At 42.6% G+C, this 25211-nt stretch overlaps 2 protein-coding genes across 4 annotated transcripts; both read left to right on the forward strand.

The window, feature by feature from the left end:
* The first annotated feature begins 1746 nt into the window (after positions 1–1746).
* Positions 1747–12895, forward strand: pck2 (phosphoenolpyruvate carboxykinase 2 (mitochondrial)). Of its 2 annotated transcripts, none has more exons than XM_023796106.2 (10): positions 1747–2449; positions 4916–5128; positions 5956–6140; positions 6705–6911; positions 9791–9978; positions 10085–10247; positions 10338–10553; positions 10653–10790; positions 11848–11943; positions 12048–12895. In XM_023796106.2, the coding sequence occupies exons 1-10, from the start codon at positions 2418–2420 to the stop codon at positions 12512–12514; spliced, it is 1905 nt and encodes a 634-aa protein (XP_023651874.2). In that variant the 5' UTR covers positions 1747–2417; the 3' UTR covers positions 12515–12895. The 2 variants fall into 2 exon arrangements, with proteins under 2 accessions (XP_023651874.2, XP_023651875.2); XM_023796107.2 differs by lacking the exon at positions 1747–2449 and adding an exon at positions 5266–5443 and having other exon boundaries at positions 4990–5128.
* A 3048-nt stretch (positions 12896–15943) lies between these two features.
* Positions 15944–23369, forward strand: tm9sf1 (transmembrane 9 superfamily member 1). Of its 2 annotated transcripts, none has more exons than XM_023796108.2 (9): positions 15944–16231; positions 17268–17473; positions 17566–17697; positions 18181–18303; positions 18466–18818; positions 18933–19087; positions 20235–20420; positions 20787–21060; positions 21720–23369. In XM_023796108.2, exons 2-9 carry the CDS (start codon positions 17276–17278, stop codon positions 22111–22113), a joined length of 1815 nt encoding a protein of 604 aa, XP_023651876.1. In that variant the 5' UTR covers positions 15944–16231; positions 17268–17275; the 3' UTR covers positions 22114–23369. The 2 variants fall into 2 exon arrangements, with proteins under 2 accessions (XP_023651876.1, XP_072566923.1); XM_072710822.1 differs by lacking the exon at positions 15944–16231 and adding an exon at positions 16245–16363.
* The last annotated feature ends 1842 nt before the right edge of the window (positions 23370–25211 follow it).

Genomic DNA, 25211 nt, shown 5'->3' on the forward strand with positions numbered 1-25211 from the left:
TAAGGGGATTAGAAAACAGGCTGAGCTTCTGAAAAGAACCTTTTCTGCAAAACTTGCCATAATATTTAGCACGTCAGCAGAGCCTACTTACAGCGATCCTTCTGATGGCTGGCATGTAAAAAGACAGCCCGGTGCAGTCTAGTTTCTTGGGGGAAAAAAAATCTATATATTTTCTGACTTTTGTAAAACCACAAACAGAAAATTTATGAAAAAAATGAAAAGTGCTGCTGTTAAATATATGGAAAATGATAATAAAGTACTAATCAAACGTTATAATACCCTTAAGATGATATAGGGTTCCATGAAAGAACATTTTGAAATGAACATGAACATACCATGGATCATACATAGTTGGCAAAACACGCGGCTTAGAATATTTCCTGAACTCATGTTGGGATGCTTGTATTAATTTGATTGTCAGTCACTGACCTCTGACCCCTGGGCACAAAGTGATAGAAAGTTGCTATAAGTTGCTGTAGAGTAGGTAGACCGTGGGGTGTTCCTCAAAGCAAGATTTCCCAGTTAGCTGGGTAACTTAAGCCAAACGTGAAAACTGTCCAAAAGCAACAGAGGTGACATTCCTATTGGGCAATCTTTACATTTAGCTTATCTGGCTAATGATTAAGTCCTGCTTTGTGGAATACTCCCCAGAACATTACTGAAGTCTGAGTTTGTTAATCATATGCTACTGACAATGACTACAATTTGGAATATTTTGGGATTACTCATTCAAAGAATACATTGTTACAACAATGATAACACACATGCCTTTATTAGTTACTTTTATCAGTTATTTACATTTTTCAGTAACACTTTACTTGATAGGGCACAAATACTTAGTAAAAAATTATTTACTACTGAACAAATCATGAACAAATATAGTTGGTACGACATAAAAGATGCATCATGATTCATTAATGAACAAACATGAGATCAGTATCTCCTGTATTTTTCATTAATTGTTCCTTCAGGAGTTTCTTGGTAATTTCTTCAGTAATTCCTGCAGTAGTTCACAAAGGTTTACAGAATTAGATATACAACTATTAACTGCTCGGGATGATAGATGAACCTTGATTCATTAATAATGAACAAATGTAAGATCACTATTTAACTCGTTATTCATGACTTGTTCCTATAGTAGTTCACAAAAGAATTGACAGATATAATATCAAATATAGTAGATGCTTGAAATTAAATATGCATCACAATTCATTAATGATGAATTAACATGTACCTAAGACTTTGTGGTTGATTAATACGTAAGTAGCAGTATAATACTATATTGTGTTACCCACATCTTAAACCTCATGCCAAAGCTGGGAATGAATTTATCTGAAAATGTTTTCCAAAAGCATAGCGTATATGTTACCTGTTACTTACGTCTGACATGTTGACAAGCTAGTCTTTCTCGCAGTACCATAAGTCATCCAGGTTTTACGGACTCTGGTATGCGATTAACAAAAGAGTTTTACGTAGTTTGCCTTTAATCATTTCAGACGTAACTTCCTTGTTTTATGTCTCTAGGCAACTTTTTCACAAGGTAAATATACGTTTCTCCAAAATACAACAAAAAACTGCCATACACAGAGAATTAGTAAGCTGTGTCCAGTCATTTCCAAATTGCTCAATACACAAATAGTCGTAGTGCACGAAGTACACACCCTTTTCCCGCCCATTATTTAAATTTGAAAAGGTGCTCCGGCTATAGTGGCATTGGTATATTCCTTCACAGTAAGAGGCGGGTCATGAAGCGACAGTTTGAGGATATTCTTCCGCATTTTTTATTAATCGCCTCCGTCATAGTAATTCAGCGTTTACCGCATTAGTAGGTTTGACCCGCGAGTGTCACCCTTACTTCCGCAGTAGTGGTTTCTGGGGAAACTTTCAATTCCATGATGTTATTGAATATATGATCGCATTGACACGGGAACTACATTATGACTGCATGGAGCTCAAAGACACGGTGTCAAAGTTCGGGTTGCGAGATATAACAGGGCAAGAGGGAAACCGGTTCCGGCAGGAGGACGGGGAACGCGGCCGGCATCAGGCTGCGCTGCATGAGTAAATGAGCCGTGTGCCTTACCTCTGTCTTTGTGTTCCCTTCTAGTAAGCTGTAACCTACTCACTTTGTAATAACTCTATTTAATATTTCTGTTTCGTTGTGCCTGCTCAGGGAATTTCTTTCACAGCCCGTTCTGTAGCACTACGTTTTAGGCGAATTCTGCGGTTTCTACAAAGCTGTGAATAATATTTTATTTCGGAGGCGTTTTTACACGTGTTTTTAACGGCGAGATTCCGCTCCTCAGACTCGTCATTTTATTTTATTTTTTTATGTTTTAATACGTGCGAGAAGACCACCATTTGGATCCCTTTAGGAGTCAAAAAATTTACCTAACGCCTAAATAATAATAATAAAAATGTCGTTCCGTTTAATGGGAGTTCTAAGAAGGTGAGTGTCTTTATTGTGATATGTCCTGAATGGCGCACATCGTCGAAAACGTAAATATTACTTTTTGATTTGTATATAGTGATTGAACTCTGACGTCATGGTTTATATGTATATATGTTTGTTGTATATAAATGTGTGTGTGTGTGTTTGAGAGAGAGAGAATTTCTCTTGCAGGTATTTGTCGAAGTGTATACTAAAATAAATATATCTATATAACTATACTATCTTATCTGGTGGATTTTCCTTAATCCATCTTTAACTATTTAGTGTATACATGGCAATTTATTTAGAACTGGCTTCGGAACATCACCGTTTGAATCCCTTGTCTTTTTGCGTTATGACAACAAGCGCCCTTGTTTATAACATTATATACTATGTAAACCTGTTACTTTCCACATTTTCTTTAACTGTGTTAATGTAATGGCTTAAAATGTATTAAAATGTTGTGTAACTGCTGAGTAAGAGTCAAATGAGCAGTTCTGATTATCTGTCTTCGGAATGGATTGCATTGATGGGTTGAGAGGGTGCACTTTTTGAATAGTGTTGTGAAGTTGTACAGCTTCTGTTGTTTCTGTGCTATTGGTCAGTCTTATCTGTTTTTTGCTTTTAACAACACATTTTAAATTGATGTAATCAGCTATGCTGTGCATCTTCAAAACAAACCCCACCAATTACAGACCCCACCCACCCACATTGAAATGGAGTTCTCTTATTTTGCAGTTTCTGCCTGCCCTGCATAAAGATGATGTAATATGCTGTGCTGGGTCTCTTCCTTGCTTTTGCTCTCCCGCTCTCTCTCTCTCTCTCTTTAATTCTCAATCACTACCTCACCTATTACTTCTAGCCCTCATGAGACACGTGTTGGTGTCTAGGAGAGTGCGAACGGAAGGTGTCGGGTTACAGGCTGGAATGGTTATGTCTGCTCTATCGTGGCTTTGGCTATTTGAGTTATTCTACTGTTGTAATTGTAGATGCTAACCTTTTTTGTTTTACATTTAGCTTTCGGGCCTTTCAGGTGGCACTTAAAACACGAAGATCTCCACTTTTATCGCTCAGTTTAGAATTGTCATTATTAATAATAACCACAGGAAGTAAAATCTTGTAAAGGACAATTGATTAAATTGAATTTCAGATCTGTTTTGATTTAGGCAAAATCATGTTGTTGCCAAAAGCTGTGACATGTTTTTCAGTGTGTGTATTATGAAGATTGATGTATACTAATAAGAAATTGGACTGGGATGTGGATAATTCATGCCAATGTTGTAAGATCAGGGGCCTGTACTACGAAGCGGGGTTACTGGCTTATCGGGGTAACTTATTAACTAATTTTAAGGTAGTCCAGGCAAAATGTAAGTAAACGAATATGAAGTCCATTTAAACTGTGGTACCTTAAATCTGACAAGTTACCCCGATATGCCAGTAACCCCGCTTCGTAGTACGGACCACAGGAGTCAGATTGTGGGTGTGGCTACTAGTGGAGAGCTGTAATTGGTCACCTTCTGGGAGTGAGTTATCTAATCCATGCACTTCCCTGGAAAAAAACAAAAAAAGGAACACAGGAGCAAAGCTCAGTTTAGAAAGGGAGTATATTCTGATGGCTTATCTTTTGTTTTGTTTTTTTTTTTGTTTTTTTTTCTTTATCCATCCAGTGAGAAGGGATAGTGTGTTTTCTCATGTGGTGTTTCACTGGAAGTACCCCTGTAAATACTGCCTACTTGGCATAGCGGTTGCAACCAGTTGTGTTTAGGCCGAAGTTCTGTGGTGCAGATGAACGGTGACCAGTGTGCATAAAGTATTACCTGCTTTAATTTCACTCAACAAGCTGGGTGAAGGTAGTATAAATGCTGCTAGTGAAAAGAATAAGTGGAAGGATCAGTAATGGTGATTAAGAGAATAAAGACAGCAGGACAGTAAATTGGATGAATAAGACTTCTGTGAATGGGTGCTTCTGTGAAGGTGGTAATCATTCATTAATGGGGGCTGTTAAACTTGCTGAACTGTGGTCTTTGTTCATTTTGTCATTACATGCGCTTTCCTGGGCAAAAGGTCATTTCTCAGCTGTACTGATTATTTTTCTGCTGATCTTATTTTGCAACATGAAGTGCTTCGTGCGTGTGCTTCGTGCGTGTGCTTCGTGCGTGTGCTTCGTGCGTGTGCTTCGTGCGTGTGCTTCGTGCGTGTGTGTGTGGTTACACCTATAAAATGAATCTGGAAAGTGGTGGTTGAACCTAATATTTATTTTTTTTCCTTGAGGTTCATCAGTTAGCTATGATAGGTCAAAATATCATCCTTTTGGGTAGTTCATGTTATGAAGCTTTAGGTCAAATGGAAAAACAACACAAAACATCCGTTTTTAATGTGGTGCAGTATTAAGTTTGGAGCTCTTTAAGTCTTTGGCTAAGGAGCATTTGTTTTTTTTTTGTTTTTTTGTTTTGTCAACTTAACATCCCAAAAAACCTTTTGCAGGCAGAGCAGAGTGGGGATTGTGGCATGGACCCGCTCTGCCTCCTCGCTGCCTTCAATGCCACCGGCAGTAGCCAGGTTTGTTTCGGAGGCAGTGGATGAATGCCAGCCGGCAAAGGTGCACGTTGTGAGCGGCACCCAGGAAGAAATTGCGGACATCTTTGCTGGGCTGGAGAGAGACGGCATGGTGAAGCGCCTTCCCAAGTACCAGAACTGGTAAGAAACGCAGTGGGCTCCAACCCCCCGCCCCCCCCCACTACCGCACTGCCTTCCTACTTTCCTGTGCTCTTTTCCCCCCTCTTTTATGCAGGGTGATTTTCATGTCTTCACTTTCTCTCTTTCTTTTCAACAAGTTTCCCTCTTTCCACCGCCTGCTCTTTCGGCCTCGCCTGGGTCGCTCTCCGTCCATCCCGTCCAGACTTCAGTGTGTGGCCTTCTGTGCACCCTAACTGGAAAGACCAGGATAACTTGTTATGCTGTCAAGTTGATCGAAAATCTGCAAAAAGAGGACCTCTAGTGGTCAGGATGGAGGTATAGCAGTCAAATTGCATAATGAGAGGTGTGTGTGTGTGTGTGTGTGTGTGTGTGTGTGTGTGTGTGTGTGTGTGTTCCCTATGATAGTCCAGGATATAACTGTATTCTGCTCTTTGCTATCTGGAATAGGCTTTTTTGACTCAACCACTAGCACAGCTCGTATAGCTAATCAGTATCTCATTGACTTTTGAAAATTTAATCAATTACATTTCACCAATACCTACATGGAACGACTGAGGTGCCCTGAGGAGAGGTTTGGGAACTGAAGCCGTGTTCATCTAGCCGTTCAGCAAGATATCAGTAACTTTTTTTTGAGAAAAGAAAAAAATTGTACTAGTTTTTTCACAAGTTCTAATGTTTTGGTTTTTTTTTTTGAGCAAAACTGCACTTACTACCCAGACAAATAGCCTTAAACATTTCTTTTGACTGTCTAAGACTTTTGCCCAGTACTGTATAAGCCTGCTGCAAATTTGAATTAAAAATGCCCTAATGTTGTTCATTGTATGTAGCTGGTTAGCACGCACAGACCCTAAGGACGTGGCACGTGTGGAGAGTAAGACCGTGATCGTGACGAGGCAGCAAAGGGACACTATGCCCGTTCCTGCCGCTGGAGTGAAGAGCCAGCTGGGCAGCTGGATGAGTGAGAGTGACTTCCAGAAGGCCAGGAAGGACCGCTTTCCCGGCTCCATGAAAGGTCTGCAAGCCTGTGGGAGAACCCCTCGAAAAAGCCTTGCTTTATAGAATGCTTTAAGATCTCCATTGCGACATTACAATGTTTATTTGAATTATTATAGGCTTTGTGTCTATCAGGCTGTTAAGTCATTGACACTATGTTTAGGTGGACAGATTTCAATGTCTATAAGCACCAGTGTTATACGTGTGCCGTGATTTACTCTCCAGATAATGACTTAATATTGGAGTGTAGAACTAAGGGAAAAGTAAAAGCAGAGCAAGAGGGAAACAAATGAAAAAGCTGTTGCCATTGCTTGGAAGGGATCTGTTTCTGTTTGTCGTCTTGTCTTGCTGATATAACTGAACAGCCAGTGACTGCAGTAGCAGATATTTGTGTGACATTTGCTCTCTGTTCAATTAGCTTCAGTCCAGATGACGCAAGTCCGTCTGCCTTTGACACTGTTATGAGGGACTATGAACTGTCCTGCTCACTGGCTCTCTCTCCAGTTACTTTTAAGCTGTAATAATGAACCCAGACAAAATGGTATATAATGGAAATTAAAGTTAAGATCTGTTTTTCCGAAAGGCCGGAAGATGTACGTGATCCCGTTCAGCATGGGTCCGGTGGGCTCTTCGCTGGCCAAGTTCGGCGTGCAGGTGACAGACTCGCCCTATGTGGTGGCCAGCATGGGAATCATGACGCGCATGGGCTCCGCGGTGATGGAGAAGCTCGCCCAGGGGGCCGAGTTTGTCCGCTGTCAGCACTCCCTGGGAAGGCCCCTACCTCTCAAAGGTATGCTTGTCACTTACACTGCATCCAGTCACCCTGCTCCCCTACGTCTTCTACAGTTTAAGTGTAGATATAGATCAATAAATGATTACAATTCCATTTATTTAGTGGATGCTTTTGTCCAAAGCGACATACAAGTGAAGCTGATAATACATCACACACTGCCAATAAGCCAAGTTATTTACTGTCAGACTAAAAGCTGATTCATACGCTATGTCGACCAGACGCTGTAAGTACGACGTAGCCTTGGACCCTATTCCGTAACCTGTACCTCCCCCGAAATCTAAATACATCCCAGGTGCTTGTATATCGCTGATTGAAACTGAAGTGCTGTTTTTATCTAGCTTTTAATATCCCACCCTAGGCGTCATAGCAACAGGTCTACAAAACACTGATGGTGACTGTGCCAATTTCACTTCCCTCCATTAAGTTTACAAGACTTAAAGTAAAAACTAGTATAGACACTAGGTTTAGAAGGGGAAAAGCATACAGAGGGACTTTATAGCCGCTCAACGTTTTCCCAGGTTTGTCTACGGGAAGTGGAGCAGCACAAATATAACCAGGCCTCAATAAATGTTTTTTTCTTTTCTTTTTTCCTTATTTCATTTGTGTGATCAACAATCATACAGGTTGGGAAGACAATAAATGCAACATCCAAAATTATGTATCGCCTAGTGTTTTGACGGTGTAATTGCTGAGTATCACAGACACACCAGCACACAAGTATAAAAGTATAAATGCTCGCAGCGGCGTAGGCCACTAGTGTAGGTCACGGCGCAGGCCCAACAATAAAGTATAAATCCGTCTTAAGCTTGCAGTGAGGGACCAATAACGAGTGTAAGTTTGCCTTGGAGAAAGATTCCACAATGTTTGCCGCTAACTTAAGGAAATGCTGGTCAAATCAAATTACCATCAGAACTGGGTTCTTCCTAGACGAGGGGAAAATAAAACTAGAAAGGGCGGGGCTGCTGAGACGTCTGCATTGTATTCGCCGGACAGCCCCATCACCCCTATTCCTTACTCCAGCCACACACCGCAATGTGCAGAAGTACTGAATGGATCAACTGGAAATGTGAAAGCCAATAAATGTGTTTTTATTCCAATGCTCTGAATCCTAATTGTGACGCGTAACTTGTTCATTCCACATCTACCGATTTGCGCAATCTTTCCCCACCAATTAGGCAGTTACTTGTATTTCTTTCTGTGTTTTAATGTCTCTGTCTTGGTGCCATTTATATCATTCATGTTTATGTCTGAATATTTACATTCTTTTTCTCATTTCCACTATGACCATTTTTTTTCCCTGTGACGTAACACTAAGAACTATAACAGACATAGCAATGGTATAGATGTAATAGACTGGGAGATATGGCCGTCGATTAAGTTATTCGGTGTCTATCTGACCATGACTAGTTGGCTGTCATTGCCTTTGCCGGTGAGGTAGGGTTAGGCTACAGACAAAGAAAGATTACAAAGACTTGCGATTTGGCTATCAGTTCAGCCATCTAACCTACGTTTCCAGCTCTGTGTGTACACACACACACACACACACACACACACACACACACACACACACACACACACACACACACACACACACACACACACACACACAGACAGCTATGTATGTAAGCATCAGTTACAAAGGCCGGGACATACTTCAACACAGGCAGGCTGTGTTCGTGTATCTGCACGTACAACACGCACACAGAACTGTTCATGCTTCTGCGTTCAAGCCCTGGTAGAAAAAGTACTCAGTTTTCATATTTTAATAAACGTAGACACTACACTAAAATGTTACTCAAGTCATACAGTGAAATATTACTCGGGTAAAATTAGAAAGTACTATATGTTCAGTTCTGTTGATCTTGAAAATGAAACGTATCCTTTTAAATTCACCTGACAGGTTTGTATATAGCATTGTAAGTTACAGAGTGGCGCAATAGAGAAAGCTGATTCACAAATTCTTCAGTGACAAAACTGGCCAAACTTGCTGGGACAGATTAGCAGCAGAACTTTTTTTTTTTTTTTTTGTAAATTAAATACATACCTCATACCTTCAGCCCTACTGAGGTGCTCTGCATGTAATAGATTTTATTTATTTTTATATTTAATCGGGTGAGTAATGATGGTCATGCAGAATGTTTCGGGGAGGAGGAAAGGACAATAGGTGAGCTCACAATGATGCGGACAGAAAACACAGGTCAAATAGTGAAGTGTTCCATATTGGTTCACCTTTGCACACAGCATTTTATTTTTCAATATGGGGCATTTGTACCATATTCAGGATGAGTGCAAACTCAAATCTCATGTCCCAAAAGTCTTAACTGCATGACTACACTGGCAAGTTCCTTTTGCCCAATAAATGAAATTAATTTTAAAAATGAACATTTTTACTTAAAGTATATAAACGTGCAATAAGGTACAAAAACTTTATTTACACATCAAAGCTCTCTCTTAGAATATACCGATTTCCTTTCCCACAAAACAACATGGAAAGTGACTTTATCTTCCCTGGTTTCAGGTTCATGGGGTGTATATATTCAGGTGTAGATTTTCAACCATATAATGTTTTTGTGAAGTGGTATCAATGATCAAACCGTTATCCTGTTCACAAGGTTAAGTGTCTTATCCAAGTCCAGTTTGTCACTCATATGATGTTTGGGGGGGGGGAAAAAATGAACAAAATTGATAGATCATCTAATAATAAGCAAAGCACCTGCAGTTGCTGTGGCGGACTGGTCCCAAAACCAAAGCAGGAATACAGAATTAAGAGCATCCAGTGTTGCAAGAGACTGTGCCTATGGAATAGCTAATGATGCGTTGTGTGTGTATATGCACACATGTAGATTCAATGGATTTTTCTCCTCCCATTATTGCAGCTCCATTGATTAGCTCCTGGGCTTGTAATCCCGAGAAGGTGCTGATTTCCCACCTGCCAGACACCAGGCAGATCCTCTCCTTCGGCAGCGGCTACGGAGGAAACTCGTTGTTGGGAAAGAAGTGCTTTGCCCTGAGGATAGCCTCGTGCATCGCCAAGGAGGAGGGCTGGCTGGCCGAGCACATGCTGGTGTGTGGGGGGGCAGCGGGGGCGCCGCTTTCATCACCGTCTCGACTTTCAGCTTCTGTCAAGCCGCGTACCCAGAAGAATGACTCTCTTGTTTGCCGTCTCTCAGATTCTAGGAATCACCAACCCTCAGGGAGTGAAACGTTATGTGGCAGCGGCCTTTCCCAGTGCCTGCGGGAAGACGAACCTGGCCATGATGAAGCCGGCCCTGCCTGGCTGGAAGGTGGAATGTGTGGGAGATGACATCGCCTGGATGAAGTTCGACAGCCAGGGTGAGAGATGGAGGCCAGGACGTTGTTCCTTAAATCTGAATTCCTCCCCCACTTATGACTGATAATTTTGAGGTTTGTTTCCTCGATTAGGGAAACTCAGGGCCATCAATCCGGAGAACGGCTTTTTTGGTGTGGCTCCTGGCACTTCGATGAAGACCAACCCATATGCCATGGAAACCATCTCCAAAAACACTGTGTTCACCAATGTTGGGGAGACCAGCGATGGTGGGGTGTGGTGGGAGGGTTTGGACTCCCCACCCCCGGGGGTCTCACTGACCGACTGGCACGGCAAAGCATGGAAGCTAGGTGAAAATGACTTGATGGAACAGAAGAATCTCTATCGCAAATATTAGCATTACGTTATAATGCTAACTAGCCTTACGTCTCCTCTTTACCTCCTTTCAGGAAACCCCACTCCTTGCGCGCACCCCAACTCCAGGTTTTGTGCCCCAGCCGCACAGTGTCCCATCATCGACCCAAAGTGGGAGAGTGAGGAAGGGGTTCCCATCGACGCCATCATCTTTGGCGGAAGGCGACCAGAGGGTGGGTCCTATTCACTGGGCCGTGTGCTCCGGCATGGCTTTCATAGGTTTAACCAGGAAATGCTGCCTGCTCATGGCTGGGAGGGGGGTCCTTAAAGCACAACTTCAAAACGTTGTATATTTCACAAAGCTGCATTTATTTACCAGATGCCAGACAAGTCCAGAGTGACACACAAGTGAGACAAATGGCAGATTACAAGCATACAGCTGTGAAGGAGTCAGCCTATTTCAGCAAATAGGTGTTCTAACAAAATGCCTGTTTGCCATGTACAAAAAAAGAATTCCCTTATCTTGGCTGCTTGGCAACTCCACGTGTCCTGGTAGTTAATCAATAAAATGTCTTTATGAACCTATAAATTCAGCATGCGTATTTCATCAGCTCACTGCAGTGCTTAGAGATGAGCTTTAAAGTGAAAGCCTTTATAAGAACAATGTCATGTTGCGTAACTATCATTTTAGGCATAATTCTTTTATTTAATAGTATTTCCACTATTCGATGAATTTTGTAACTGAATTCGAAATGCAAGGTGATGCATAGCACCTTGGAATATGGACAATTGCTAGGAAGTTTTATCAAGATGCACTAACATTGAGGAGATAGGAGAAGACATATATATGTATTGTATCATTTGGCATGCACTCAAAGCCACTTGAAGTCTTGCCAAGAACAATGAAACCGATGATGTTTTTGATGTGTAGTCGTCCCTTAATGGAAGGTCCTGTTTTGTCCCCACCCCATTCCATGGCATCTAAATGAGCTAAACAACTTTTACACACTTAAATTAGTAGTGTTAACACAATCAGTGATGGTAACGTTAGCATTAGCACTACAGAAACGTGTATTACTTATTCTTACTTTTTACCTTTCTAAATTTTTTTTTTTAATGCTTACTTTGTTAAATTAAGTAACACAAATTATCCTTCTGCTTTGTCTATAGCACGGTCTGGAGTAGTGTAGTAATTTTCATTTCCCTGGTGGTGCACCACTACATTCATGCATGTGACAAAAAAAAAAACACTGGATCTTGAATCCTCAGTCACATGACGTCTTTCCACAGGAGTTCCACTGGTTTATGAATCCTACAGCTGGCGCCATGGTGTGTTTGTTGGGGCCTCCATGAGGTCTGAGTCCACTGCTGCTGCTGAGCACAAAGGTACTGATGGAGGAAAGCGGAGTCAAACTTGAGAATTCAACATGTGGATGTTGAGTGCCTGCCTTAAAAGGCTGAAGTGTTTGACCCATGCTGTTCTGTTACAGGCAAGGTCATCATGCACGATCCCTTCGCCATGCGGCCTTTCTTTGGCTACAACTTTGGGGACTATCTGGCCCACTGGCTCAGCATGGAGACTCGGCCGAAGCCTCTCCATCTCCCCAAGATATTCCATGTCAACTGGTTCCGAAAGGATCCCACAAATGGGTCGTTCCTCTGGCCCGGCTTCGGCGAGAATGCCCGGGTCCTCGAGTGGATCTTCAGGCGCTGTGGTAGGGAGAGGGAGGACGACGCGGCCGAGAGGAGCATCGTGGGCTGGCTGCCCCAGAAGGGCGCCATTGACCTGAAGGGTCTGAGCAATGTGGATATGGATGCCCTGTTAAGCCTGCCAAAGGCCTTCTGGGAAAATGAAGTGCAGGAACTCCAAACGTATTTTAGTCAACAAGTGGGGTCCGACCTTCCCCCACAGATATGGGAGGAGCTAAAGTCCCTGAAGGAGCGGGTGAGAAAATAATGGCAGGTGCAATGGATCAAGAGAAGGAGTGCAGATAAAGACGTGTTTCTGAATGATAAAACCTGAAGTTTTAATAAGAAGGAATGGGGTTGGTGACATATCAAGCTGTGCAGTATTTAAAGTTTTATGTGGGACACTGAAGTGTGGAAAAAATAAAATAGAAAATCACTATGTATTTCAATATATTCACATATAATGAGTATAAGGACGTGGTTGCTTGAATTGTTTACAAATTTAAGTTTTAATTATATATATATAATATATATATATAAATTTGTTTTTGGAAAACTAGAATGACAAACCAGTGGTAATACGTTTTAACTGGATGTGATGGTGGAGAAGACTTTTTGTATGTTGAACGAATAAAAATATTGAAATGTGTCGTAAGTTTTTATGCTTATGTTTTTTAAAGATGATGCAGGCTGTATATGTGCAGATGGAAAGCCTTATAAATGCATGTTTTACAGTTATCTAGTTGCAGTACATAAATCTATTCATTTAGAACAAATGAGAGCTGGAATTAGACAAATACTTCTGTCAAATGAAAACAGGCACAGTAAGAAATATAATGGTATGGTATTAAATTGGCATTGCTGTATGACACATACATGTAATCCACATATACAATATAGATTATATAAGATTCTGAATTGCCTAACAGTTTCTATGGGAAATGAGTTGGGATTTCCTTGTGCAAGTCTGTTACCCATAACCTCTGTGTGCTTCTTTACAGTCCCACAAAGCTGATTTATGATGCACAGCTTGGCTGGAATTATTTTGCAATGACTCACAACACTACTGATGGAATACCTGCAGAGATTTTTTTTCCAGTGCATCTATACAAAACATTTTTTTAATATTAATATAGAAAAGCAAAAAAGCTAAACAAGGAGGACCATAGATTTAAATTTCACCAGTAATGATCAATTAAATAGCCAGCATATGCAGGTGGTTTGATTGCTGAATGATGAGTCAGTCATTCTGATTGCTGACATGTCATAACAGGTTTTAGGTAAAAAGCAGTGCATTGTAACTGCAATAATATTTAGTTAAAAGTGCTGGGCTTCTCCACTTCCACTGTGTGTGTGAGATTGCCTCCCTGTATCATGTGGGCTTCCTCCTGCAGTCCAAACACCTGCAGTTAGGTTAATTGGCATCTCAAATTATTTGTAATGTGAGTGTGTGTGTTTGTGGGGGGATTCTACATTACATTGTGGGGACCAAATGTGATAAAATCCTGTAACTGTTTACCCTGTGGGAACATTTTTCATGAATTTCATAAAAATCTATAAGATATGGTGAGAAGAGAATCTGTCTTAGTTGAGTACCTGTGTGAAATTAGCAAATGGCTGACAGCCACCTATGTACAGCTTAACTCTAGTAAAACTGATATTTTAGTTAATGCTTCACCTGACATATGCAGAGATTAGTCTCAGGTTGTGCTCTCTCTTAATTTTCAAACTTGTGCCCAGATCCTGTGTGTTACATTCAATCAGTTCCTGAATTTGGATTCTTGTGTTAGGTCCCTTTCTCGCTCCTGTTTTTGCAAAATTAAGAACAATAGTGGCCAATGGCTCAAATGGAGATGTTGGTTCGTGCCTTTATTGTGTCACATTTGGATTATTGTAATTATCTGTTCGAGTGTTTATAAAAAGACCTCACTGCTACTGTACATTTTCAGTCAATTCTAAATGCTGCTTCTGGACTGTTAACCTGTTCCAGTAGGTGGCCTCATATCACCCCGATTTTATTTTCTCATTGGCTTCCGCTACAATTTAGGAAGTTTTAGTCCTCACTCAAAGGGTCCTGCATGGTCAAACCCCTCAGTATATTTCTCATCTTCTACACCAACATACCATAAGTCAGTGACTTACGTCATCTCACCAGGACCTTCTTATTGTTCCTCGTACAAGGCTAAAGACACATGTGGATCATGCCCTCCAGGCTGTTGCACTGAGATGGTGGAACAACCTTCTTCCTGCTTTGCGGGCTGCTGGCACTTTTGATGTCTTCAAAACCACATGCAGGCATATTTGTTGTCAGGCCTGTGGGTAGCCATTTCATTTTTAGTGCTTACTGTCCATTGGAGTGCTAGGTTACGTATTTAATCTTGTTTGCTGTCTTTTAATGTTTTTTTTATTATGTGCAATGCTTTGTGACTGTCTGTGAAAGGCGCTTTATAAATAAATTTCTTCTCCATCAAAGAAAGCCTGAAAGGAGACTGCGGCAAAAAAACAGGTGAGTTGATATATGATGAAGGAGAGCGAACGACCGAGCAGGAGAGAGTGTCTAAGATTGGTGTAAGTACGCCTGCCTCTCTTGTGGGGACAGTGTTTCCTGGACAACAGCACAAATGACTTTCAAGAGGTGCTTTATCTCTGAAACATCTCTTTGGAAGTGAACACATGCAATTAAAAGGAGGACACGTATGTGTGGAAGAAAAAACTGCTAAAAACCAGATGCTGGTATGAGAGGTATAGGCCTACTGGAAGCAATATTTTGACCTGAAAGAGGATTCTACTTCCTGGTAAGGTAAGGCAAGCAAACACACACACACAGGTTTGTAATTATATTTTTGTGGGGATTCCCAATTCATTTCTATGGGGAAAACACTAATCACAACATGACGAGCTTAACTCCTACCCAGCCCTAACCTTAACCATAAGTAACCAAACAAAATATGAGACTTTTGGCATTTTTAGTTTTTTGATTGCATTCACAGATCTTTGTGGGGACCTGAAAAATGGTCCCCAAATGCCAAAAAAACAGGCTTTTATTACATTGTGCGTGACATTTGGTGCCCACAATGTAATATAAACCTAATCCACACACAGGCACACAAACCAGAAACACATTAAACTCAGTGTGTAAAACCCTAAGCCCACGGCGCCATTATGCAGGATTGCCAACTTCACTCAATCGAGACAAGTCAGCGCACACATGATCACGCATTTACATGTATGCAACAGTTTTATTACGTTGCAAATGGTCTGTAGGGTTTGCAAACTGCGATATGCAGCTGATTTTAGGTTTTTGATGTAATAATACAGATTTGCCGTAAGATTTTTTTTTTAAGTCTGAAAGCGTGAGTGTCACGAAAGTTGCGTGAGATTTGGCAACACTGATGGTTAAAAAATAATTTTACTCAGTACATTATTAATACTATTTCGGTTAAAAAAAAAAATCAAAGAAATAAAAGGTAAGTCAACATATATCTGATTTTAATATATAATTTTAAAACCTTAACAAAGACTATACTTATTTTGAACGTTTAAAGGCAGCTCTGAGACTTCTGTTAGATTAAATAACATTATAATACATTATAATACCTACTAAGAAATTAAAATACCACAGGGGATTTGCACTAAAGTGAAAAAGCGGCGGGGAGGCGTGGTCAGCGGCGCGTCTACGTCACACCCGAGAGGCTCCGCCCACCCCGGAAAAGCGAGGCGCAATGTGCTCTTCCCGATGACGTGTATCGGCGGTTGTCCGAATGCGACTGCTAAAATAATAATAACAATAATCGGGAAATTAGCGCCGCGTCCTAGATAAATAAATGCATTTAATTAACCGGCGAGGTGCTGCGGAACATCTGTTTTGAGGCCGAGCTGACCCCGGTGGGGGGGATCGCTGCGCGGTTTGTGCGCGAATCTTTCCGGGCCTCGGATCCACATCACCGGCGAGCAAGATATCAGTGTGACACTGTAGGAAACTGCGGTACTGTAACCGACTGTTTGCCAAATAGAAGAAAAATCCATAGCTGTAAACGTTGCATGTCTTGATGGTAGCTTTTGACACGTTCGAACGTTTTCCTGACAATATCTGCATTTGGTCGGCTGCCAAAGAGAGGTTTTGTTGCATTCTGTTTTACAGCCAGACCTGTCATGTTGCATTCTCATTACCTGTCCGATGCTGCCGTTTCCACTGTGATCCTAAAACAGAGTAACAACCACTGGCTGATGAATTGCAGCACTGATTCTGCATGTTCTTGATGCTTTATCTTGCAAAGATTTTAAATGTATTTAGACGCTGATTTCAGAGCGGACACGATTGTCGGAGCTTTATGTTTATCTGTAGTTTATGGTTTTAAAGTAGTTTTTCTTGGGGGAAAAAAACAGTTTGAACAGATACATCACATGCTTTGGCCTTAGGGACGATGGGATCGTTTTAATTAAAGACTTTCGTTGGAAAACGCATTCTTGAGATATACGGAATTATGTTTCAGCTCACTGTTTTAGAATATGACAAAGTTGGTCTTTTTTCTTGCTGGAAGTTGAAGGCAAGCTTGGTTTGATCATCGTGGCCTTGATTCTTTTTCTCAGGCTCGTATTTTTGGACTGCTGTGATATCGGTTGTTTTCAAATAAACTTTAAAAATCAAGGCCCACTGTTGATAACAATAAGGTCCGGTTTCAGGCACTATAGTGAGTTAGCACACGGATAGAAAAACAAATTTCTCCATTGCCCGAGATGTTGGACACTTTAAGCCTTCTACAGGATGTTTTTTTCCCTCCTCATGACTCTGATTATATGTTTATAATCAACGAGTGTTGTGGGACTGATAAATACAACCGGCTACTTGGTACTGAATAAATAAAGAACTATACATATTGATTGTTTGGGGAGATTAACTGTTTATTGCTTACGTACATCAGGAGGTGAACAGACTAATTCTGAGTAATTCCTATTGTCGTTGTTTAATTGTCTGGTACCATGAAAACTCGTGTTGATCTGATTATGTGTGTTGTTGATAGGGGCTGTCATGAAGGGAAGGCTGCAGATTTTCATAGAGGGCCTGGCAATGGGCATAGTAGCTCTCAGTCTACTGCCCTGTGCAGAAGGGGTGATAAAGTACAAGAACGGAGATCACGTGACGCTCTACGTGAACAAAGTTGGCCCCTATCATAACCCCCAGGAAACCTACCATTACTACACCCTGCCAGTCTGCAGGCCCAAAGAGGTCAGTAGCCAGCGTGCAGCCGCATGAAGCGTGAGCCCGTGCATCCTGAGGAGTCCTGAGTATCGCTGTGCCCCCCCCCCCCCCCCCGACAGATACGCCACAAGTCGCTGAGCTTGGGCGAGGTGCTGGATGGAGATCGGATGGCGGAATCCATGTACGACATCCGCTTCCTCGAGAACGTCGATAAGCGGACGCTGTGTCAGCTGACGCTCAGCGAAACCGAGGTGAAGCTTTTCTCCTTCGCCTGGACCAATGGGAACTGCTTTGAGAAGATTCTACTTATAGAAATGTGGTGCTTTGCCATTTCTCTATTATTGTACCTTTCTGTGTATTTGAAATTAATGTAACTCCAGAAATGGGAACTAATGTATTTCTTATGAAAGTATTTATTTCCACGCAGAGACAGTTGAGAGCTCAGTAGAGTTCAAGTGTTCTCCACAGATTTCTGCCTGTAGTCCAGAGAAGTGCAGTTAGCTTAATCATGGTCTCTAAATTGCCCATCATGTATGATGATCTGTGTGTGTTTGGGGTACCTCATGCCCAATGCTGCCTGGGAGAGGTTGCAGCCCCTCCGTGACCTGACCTGGTTAAGGGCTAGAGCAGGGATGCAGGGCTGGATAGAGAGGCAATCGATAATGACATCAGAAAGATGAGGAATTGGTTTTTGCTGTTTTTGATTCCTTGTCCTTGCCCTCCACCTCTCTCAGGTCGAACAGCTGCGTGAGGCGATAGAAGAGCTCTATTATTTTGAGTTTGTCCTAGATGAGATTCCCATCTGGGGATTTGTGGGTTACATGGAGGAAAGTGGCTTCCTGCCTCACAGCCATAAGGTCTGTACTGTTGTGTCTCTGCCAGTGTCACCCCTTTGTGTCTCTGTTCACAGGGGTGTTTCCCCCTTTCGATCGTGTTTTATTCTGCTTCCTTCTCTCTCTCCGTCCAGCAGTCGCCCTCATTCTCTCACCATGATCTTTCACCTCTAACTATCCACTCAGGTGGGCTTGTGGACGCACCTGCACTTCAATGTCGAGTACAACGGGGAAACTGTGATTTTCGCAAACGTGTCCGTGAAGGACGTGAAGCCTGTGCCCCTGGAAGGGGGCACTGGAGTGGGGTCCATTTCAGGTGCCTCGGGGGGCCTGACGGTGACCCACACATACAGCGTGCGCTGGTTCGAGAGCACCATCCCCCACGAGAGGCGGGCGGAGCGTCTCAGGGACTATTTCTTCTTCCCAAAGACCCTGGAGATCCACTGGTTGTCCATCATCAACTCTTTGGTACTGGTGGTGCTCCTGCTGGGGTTTGTCATCATCATCCTCATGAGGGTGCTGAAGAATGATTTTGCCAGGTGACAAGCAGAGGGTTTGGGGGGGGGGGTTGTAGTGGGGGGCTGAATGACAGAACAGCAATGGAGATGGAGCTTGCTGACACTTTTTTTTTGCCTGCCTGGTCCTTCTCACAGGTATAACATGGAAGAGGACGGCAGCTGTGATGACTTGGACCAAAGTGACAATGGCTGGAAGATCATCCACACAGATGTCTTTAGATTCCCCCCCTACAAGAGCCTGCTCTGTGCCGTCCTAGGGGTGGGTGCTCAGTTTCTCACCCTGGCCACAGGTACTGACCACACCTTACCACCACTCTCCTCCTCAATGTCTATTCACAGGGTCATTAAACTAATCACGCTAAACGCACACTGCACTACTACTATGAATTCTCAGTTTTCGGTAACCTTCCTAATTTCATTAATCTTCCATTTGAAGTCTTCCTGCATATAAATACCTAGATCAGTGGTCTCCAACTCCTGTCCTGGAGAGCTACTATCCAGTAGGTTTTCTATCCTGCTTGGCTTCTGATGAGCCACACCTGCTCCTGGTATTTACCTGAGAACAGGTGTGACTCATCAGAAGCCGGGAAGGATAGAAAACCTACTGGACAGTAGCTCTCCAGTCACCCACAGGGAAGAACGTGACAAATCGTTGGCTCATTTTGCTTTAAAACATTGACTCAAGCAGCTCACATTTCCAAAATTTGTTTTATTCTGTCGAAGAGCAGTAACTTAAAATGAGGGTCTTTACAATTCATACTTTAGAGTCCATACTTTACAGAGCATATGCAATGTTTTTACAGCCATTTGCCGCACAAGTTTTAGATTTTATTTTTTTGTCTTTATAAATATCCACCATCTGTTTAAGAGCAATATGATAAAAAATGCTGTTGGTAGACATTGTGTAATGAAAGGGTTTTATGTTGAAGCTACTTAATTGGATCCATGCAGCACAGATATGGGCATCATTTAAATTCCTTCTGTCTGCAATAAGGAAGATGTCTGTACTGAATGGTCATGGCTGCATATTTGCAAACAGAGAAGGGAAGCCAGTTTTTGCATACTGTTTCAATAAAAGTATTCATGGAATCTCGCATGTGGTTTTAACTAGAAATGACATATTTAGTTCACTTCATAGAAAATACTGAGATACAGGTGTTGTGGCTTTGGTCCATATCGCCCAGCCCTACCTTAAACTGAGTTTTTTTTCTTTTCTTTTGTCACTGTCTTCCCTTTTAAAGTAACAATAAATTCCAGATATTTCCTGCAGCCAAACCTTTTTCTCAGGAAACCTGAGAAGGAACTTTTCATTTTCTCTCGGAAGCTCAGAATCTCGTTCGTTTGAGGCAGAGCTGCTGAAGCCACCATGAGATCTGTAATCTTCTGACTGTGAACATCCAGTGCTATTAACCTCTGACGCTCTTCTGCCTACCGCAGGTATAATCATCATGGCATTATTCGGGATGTTTAACGTGCACCGGCACGGCGCCATTAACTCGGCGGCCATTGTGTTGTACGCCCTGACCAGCTGTGTGTCTGGGTACTGCTCCTGCCGCTTCTACACCCAGATTCAAGGGCAGCGATGGGTCTGGAACATCATCCTCACCTCATCCCTCTTCTCGGGTACGTCTGAGGCCTGGGCGAGGTGCCAGAATGCCCTTCGAGGATCCTTAGCAGTCAGACATGCTTGTTTTATCCTGACAAGTGACCAACAAATTTAAATAATCGATTTTTAAGGTTCATCTTTCATTGTCACGTGTGTTTGGAAGAACAGGGGAATTCTTGTGCTGTGGGAGGGGAGGACAATATGGCAACCAGTGCAAAAACAAAACAAAGCAGTAAAAGTGCAATATAGGATTAAGTAAAGATAATATATGGGAACAGAATAATCGGCTAATTCTAATTCTGGAGACCTTGAGTGCTGGTGATGGGAGAGAGTAGCCAGCTTCCGAGGATTGATGCTGGCTTTGTGTTGGCTTTAATGCCCAGCGCCGCTCTTCCTCACCTGGAGCGTGGTGAACTCCGTGCACTGGTGCAGCGGCTCCACCCAGGCCCTGCCCGCCTCCACCGTGCTGCTGCTGCTGGCCGTCTGGGCGCTGGTGGGCTTCCCGCTCACCGTCATCGGCGGCATCGTGGGCAAGAACGGGGCCGGCGCCTTCCAGGCGCCGTGCCGCACGCGCAACATCCCGCGGCAGATCCCGGCGCAGCCCTGGTACAAGCACACGGCGGTGCACATGACCATCGGGGGCTTCCTGCCCTTCAGGTGAGCTTGGCTTCGCCCCCCCCAAGGTCAGCCTTCATTTTAATCAGGAATCCTTCCGTCCGTCTGTCCATGCTTCTCGTGGCCTAGTGAATTTCATTAGGCCCCTCCTATAGGATGCCTGCAATTTCATTGTGTCCCTACATTCAACTAATAAATTAACACCACAGGTAATTTTCCTGTGCATGTGATAATAATGTTACTGAACCCAGTGACTCCTGTGCAGTAATGAATCGTGTCCTAGTTCATGCAGTAGTACAGACGCTCCTCTACTTATGAACGAGATGCGTTCCGAACAGCTGCTCGTAACTTGAAATGTTCGTAAGTCGTTATTCAACATCATTTTAAGGGTATATTCAAGTACAAAGAACTAGGATGCGGGGAGTACGCACGCTACGCTGCTGCGCGGCGGGAGTAGCGGCCAGGAGTCGTACTAGGCGGAATTGGTGCGCAGAGGGAAAAAAAATTGATGTTGCGGACAGGAAACGGGAGCCCAACAAACACAATTTGGACTTACAGTCCTCTTCGTTCGTATGTCTGAAAGTTCGTAAGTTGAAAGTTCGTAAGTTGAAAGTTCGTAAGTTGAAAGTTCGTAAGTTGAAAGTTCGTAAGTAGAGGAGCGTCTGTACTGATATCCCCACCCCTTTGTTTCCGGTTGCCAGCGCCATCTCGGTGGAGCTCTACTACATCTTCGCGACTGTGTGGGGCCGCGAGTCCTACACCCTTTACGGCATCCTGCTGTGCGTCTTCGCCATCCTGCTGTCGGTGGGCGCCTGCATCTCGGTGGCGCTCACCTACTTCCTGCTGTCCGGAGAGGACTACCGCTGGTGGTGGCGGAGCGTGCTGAGCACGGGTTCCACTGGCCTCTTCATCTTCGCCTACTCGGTATTCTACTACAGCAACCGCTCCAGCATGAGCGGCGCCGTGCAGAGCGTCGAGTTCTTCGGCTACTCGCTGCTCACGGCCCTGGTCTTCTCCCTCATGTTGGGCACCGTCTCCTTCTGCGCCTCCCTCACCTTCATCCGCTACATCTACCGCAGCATCAAGATGGACTGAAGAGCCAGTGAGAGCAGGGTGTGTCGGGGCTGGTCGGGGGGAGGATGGGGAGGTGGCGGTGTATGCTATTGCGGTGGGGGGGTAGTTGGGAATGTGGTGGGAATATGCTGGGGATGAGATCACAGCAACGCAGGGGTTTGTCCGTGCTGAATCAGTGCAGACTCTTCAACAGCGTAACATTGACTGTGATTTCGATGTAAATATCTTTTCAATAAAGTCTCTTTTTATTACAGCGCAGTAATTTTAGTAAAGAGGTTAAAAACGATACAGTACCAAAACAGCTAAGAGCAACTCTGGTAAACCTTCAAACCGTAGAATAAATTGTCAAAAAAAACAAGTTGATAGGAATAGTTTTGAGAGTACAGACAAACCAAAATCAACCTAGCTTGAATGGTTTGGCCCAGGTGAAACACTTTGCTTTCAAAGAAACCTCTAAAACAGCCCCAAGTTTAGATGTTGTAGATCTCAGAGACGGCGTCCAGCGCAGTCTAAATGAGAAGCAGATGAATCCATGTTCGGGGGCCACTGGAAAGCTTTGACTCTCCAGCAAGGAAGAATATAAAAAGCTTACAAATCTATATTTATCTATAATTTCACATTACAAGAAGATGTTTATTTTTGCCAGTCCTTTTTTCCCCTTCAAGGTCAATGCCTTTGCTGACGTTTGTCGAAACAGCCGGCCACAAAATTGACTTGTCCTTTCTGCACTTCTAATCAAATGTATCATTAATGTCTAACTTACAAAGCAGCAGGAAACCTGAAGCCAAAAACAGCATGAAAACGTAAGCTCTCTGTAATGCCCTTTATAAACTGGCACAACAGACGTCTAAAATTATGACCTTTGCCTGTATCCATTTCACGGGTGGGGCGGGGGGAGGGTGTCATAGCTGTATTTGCTACAGCTGCGGTCTGGCTATTAGCCTTTGTTCAAAAGTAATAATTGTGATGTTTATTACTGTGAACTACCTTTCTCAAACTGTTGCATCTTTAAAGACAAACTCCGTAATACAGGAAACATAACCTTTTTTTTTTAAAGAAAATAGTATCCTTAATAAAGACATTTTAAATGCTTAAAGTGTCATTAGTAAACAAATCTCTACTGAAGTAACTAAAAACACTATCAGTGTTATTTTTGTTTATTGGTGATGAAGTTTTGATAAACATTTCTGCAAGGTTAAAAAAATCAAGATCAAATTTTTGTGCACAGATATTGTGATTTCATAGAATCCCAAATATTAAATCACTCTAATACAGTACCAGTATGTCTTTGCATAGTCATTTAATCTGAGTGTTAAGCAATACTAAACTTCCTATTACCAGCAATCAAGGACTGCCAGATATAGGAAAGTTAACCTCTTACACATAAAACAATTATGAACAAATATACAGCACGAAAATCAATGAAGGCTGGTACAATATGAATGAATTTCTTTAGAATATCTGTCATTGGCAGAACGATAGCGTGCGTTTACATGCATTTGCCACTAGGTGGCAGAAAGCGCCACGTCACGCTTCCCTGCTGTTCATTGCTGGTATCGAAACTGCTTTGATTCAACTGAGTCAAATTAACTTTGTGACTGACAGGACAGGTTATATTAGACAGCAAGGAGAATCACACATTGGTCCTGCGTATCTAAAAACCACGATTTAACTGATTTGTTAAGTTTAACTGGGACTTGCATAGATGTTTCGAAAAATGATTGGAGGTGTGTTAAGTATGATATTTTGAGGTACCTTCATTTGCATGACTTCATCTTCCCATGAATGTGGTACTGCTCGCCTTTACAAATGCCAGTTGTAACACTTGTCCGGTTCTCAGAAAAGGATGGTTAATTTCCAAAAATAAGTTTAAAATACACACACGTGAACAAGAATACACGAAACAAAGTTAAACAACCGTTTTCTATTAGTGTTTTCTAAATGTCTCAATTTTTAGTTTTGTTTTAGTTTTTGTGCAATATGTCACTATCCATGCAGGGCACTACATATTACGATGCTGCCCGATTTGTCCGTCCCGTACGTATCATTATCACGTTAGTTTGGTACGTATCGTATGCAGTTGTAGATTTTTTATTTTTATTTTTTGCCGTGAAAGAATATTTTTTACTGGGAAAAGTTAACGAGAGCTTAATAAAGATGGAGCGAGGAGCGAGATGAAGTGCGCTGGGTGTCCATAAACCTCACTGTGAAAGCTACCCAAGCTTTACTCCATGTGCGTTAGAGCTTCTTGGTCAAATAAAACTGGTTATAAACTTTTGAAGCGTGTAAAGGTACGGAACGCGGTGGTTAAAATGATCGTTTGATTGTGACGTATGAAGGAGCAGGTGTAATGAATTTGGGGAAATTAATGGTTTGGCTTTATCCCTTATGGAATCTTACAAGAAGATCATGGGGGTGACCCCAAGGGATTGACAGGGACATTGTCTGTATGCTACTTATAAGCACACTGCCCTGATGGGCTAGACACCTTGAGTGGATGATCAGAATTGTCCTTTAGTGTAAATTAGACTTGCAGTGTTGACTGGTTTTTGACTTAGGTTGGATAGTCACTGGTTAGTATTTAACAACTGTGATGAGCAATATGGCAGGGAACCTTTATTAGGCAAGTAGCATCTTTCAGTTTGTGATTTTATTCTGGTTCATTGATGCACATTTGGCGCTCCTCTAGTCTAGTCCCACAGGAGAGCTGAAAAAATTAAAGCTGGCTATGATAGAAAGGTGTCAAAACACATGGCGTATCGCGGCTTGGTGCGTATGGGGCTGCGTAGCCCATACTGACCCCTGTCCACCATCAGAGGTGCCTACAATGGGCACGTGAGTGTCAGAACTAGACCATGGAACAATGGAAGGTGGTATGGCGTATCACGTCTTCTGCTACATCACGTGGACCACCAGATGCATGTGCATCGTTTACCTGGAGAAGAGATGGTGGCAGGATGCACTTTGGAAAGAAGGGATGCCAGCAGATGCAGTGTGATGGTCTGAGGAATGTTCTGCTGGGAAACCTTGGGTCCTGGCATTTGTGTGGATGTTACTTTGACACCTACCACCTACCTAAACACTAAGTACACCCCTTTATGGCAACGGTATTTCAGCAG

The sequence above is a fragment of the Paramormyrops kingsleyae genome, chromosome 4 (assembly GCF_048594095.1).
Source record: "Paramormyrops kingsleyae isolate MSU_618 chromosome 4, PKINGS_0.4, whole genome shotgun sequence".
In the NCBI taxonomy this organism is placed as follows: Eukaryota; Metazoa; Chordata; class Actinopteri; order Osteoglossiformes; family Mormyridae; genus Paramormyrops; species Paramormyrops kingsleyae.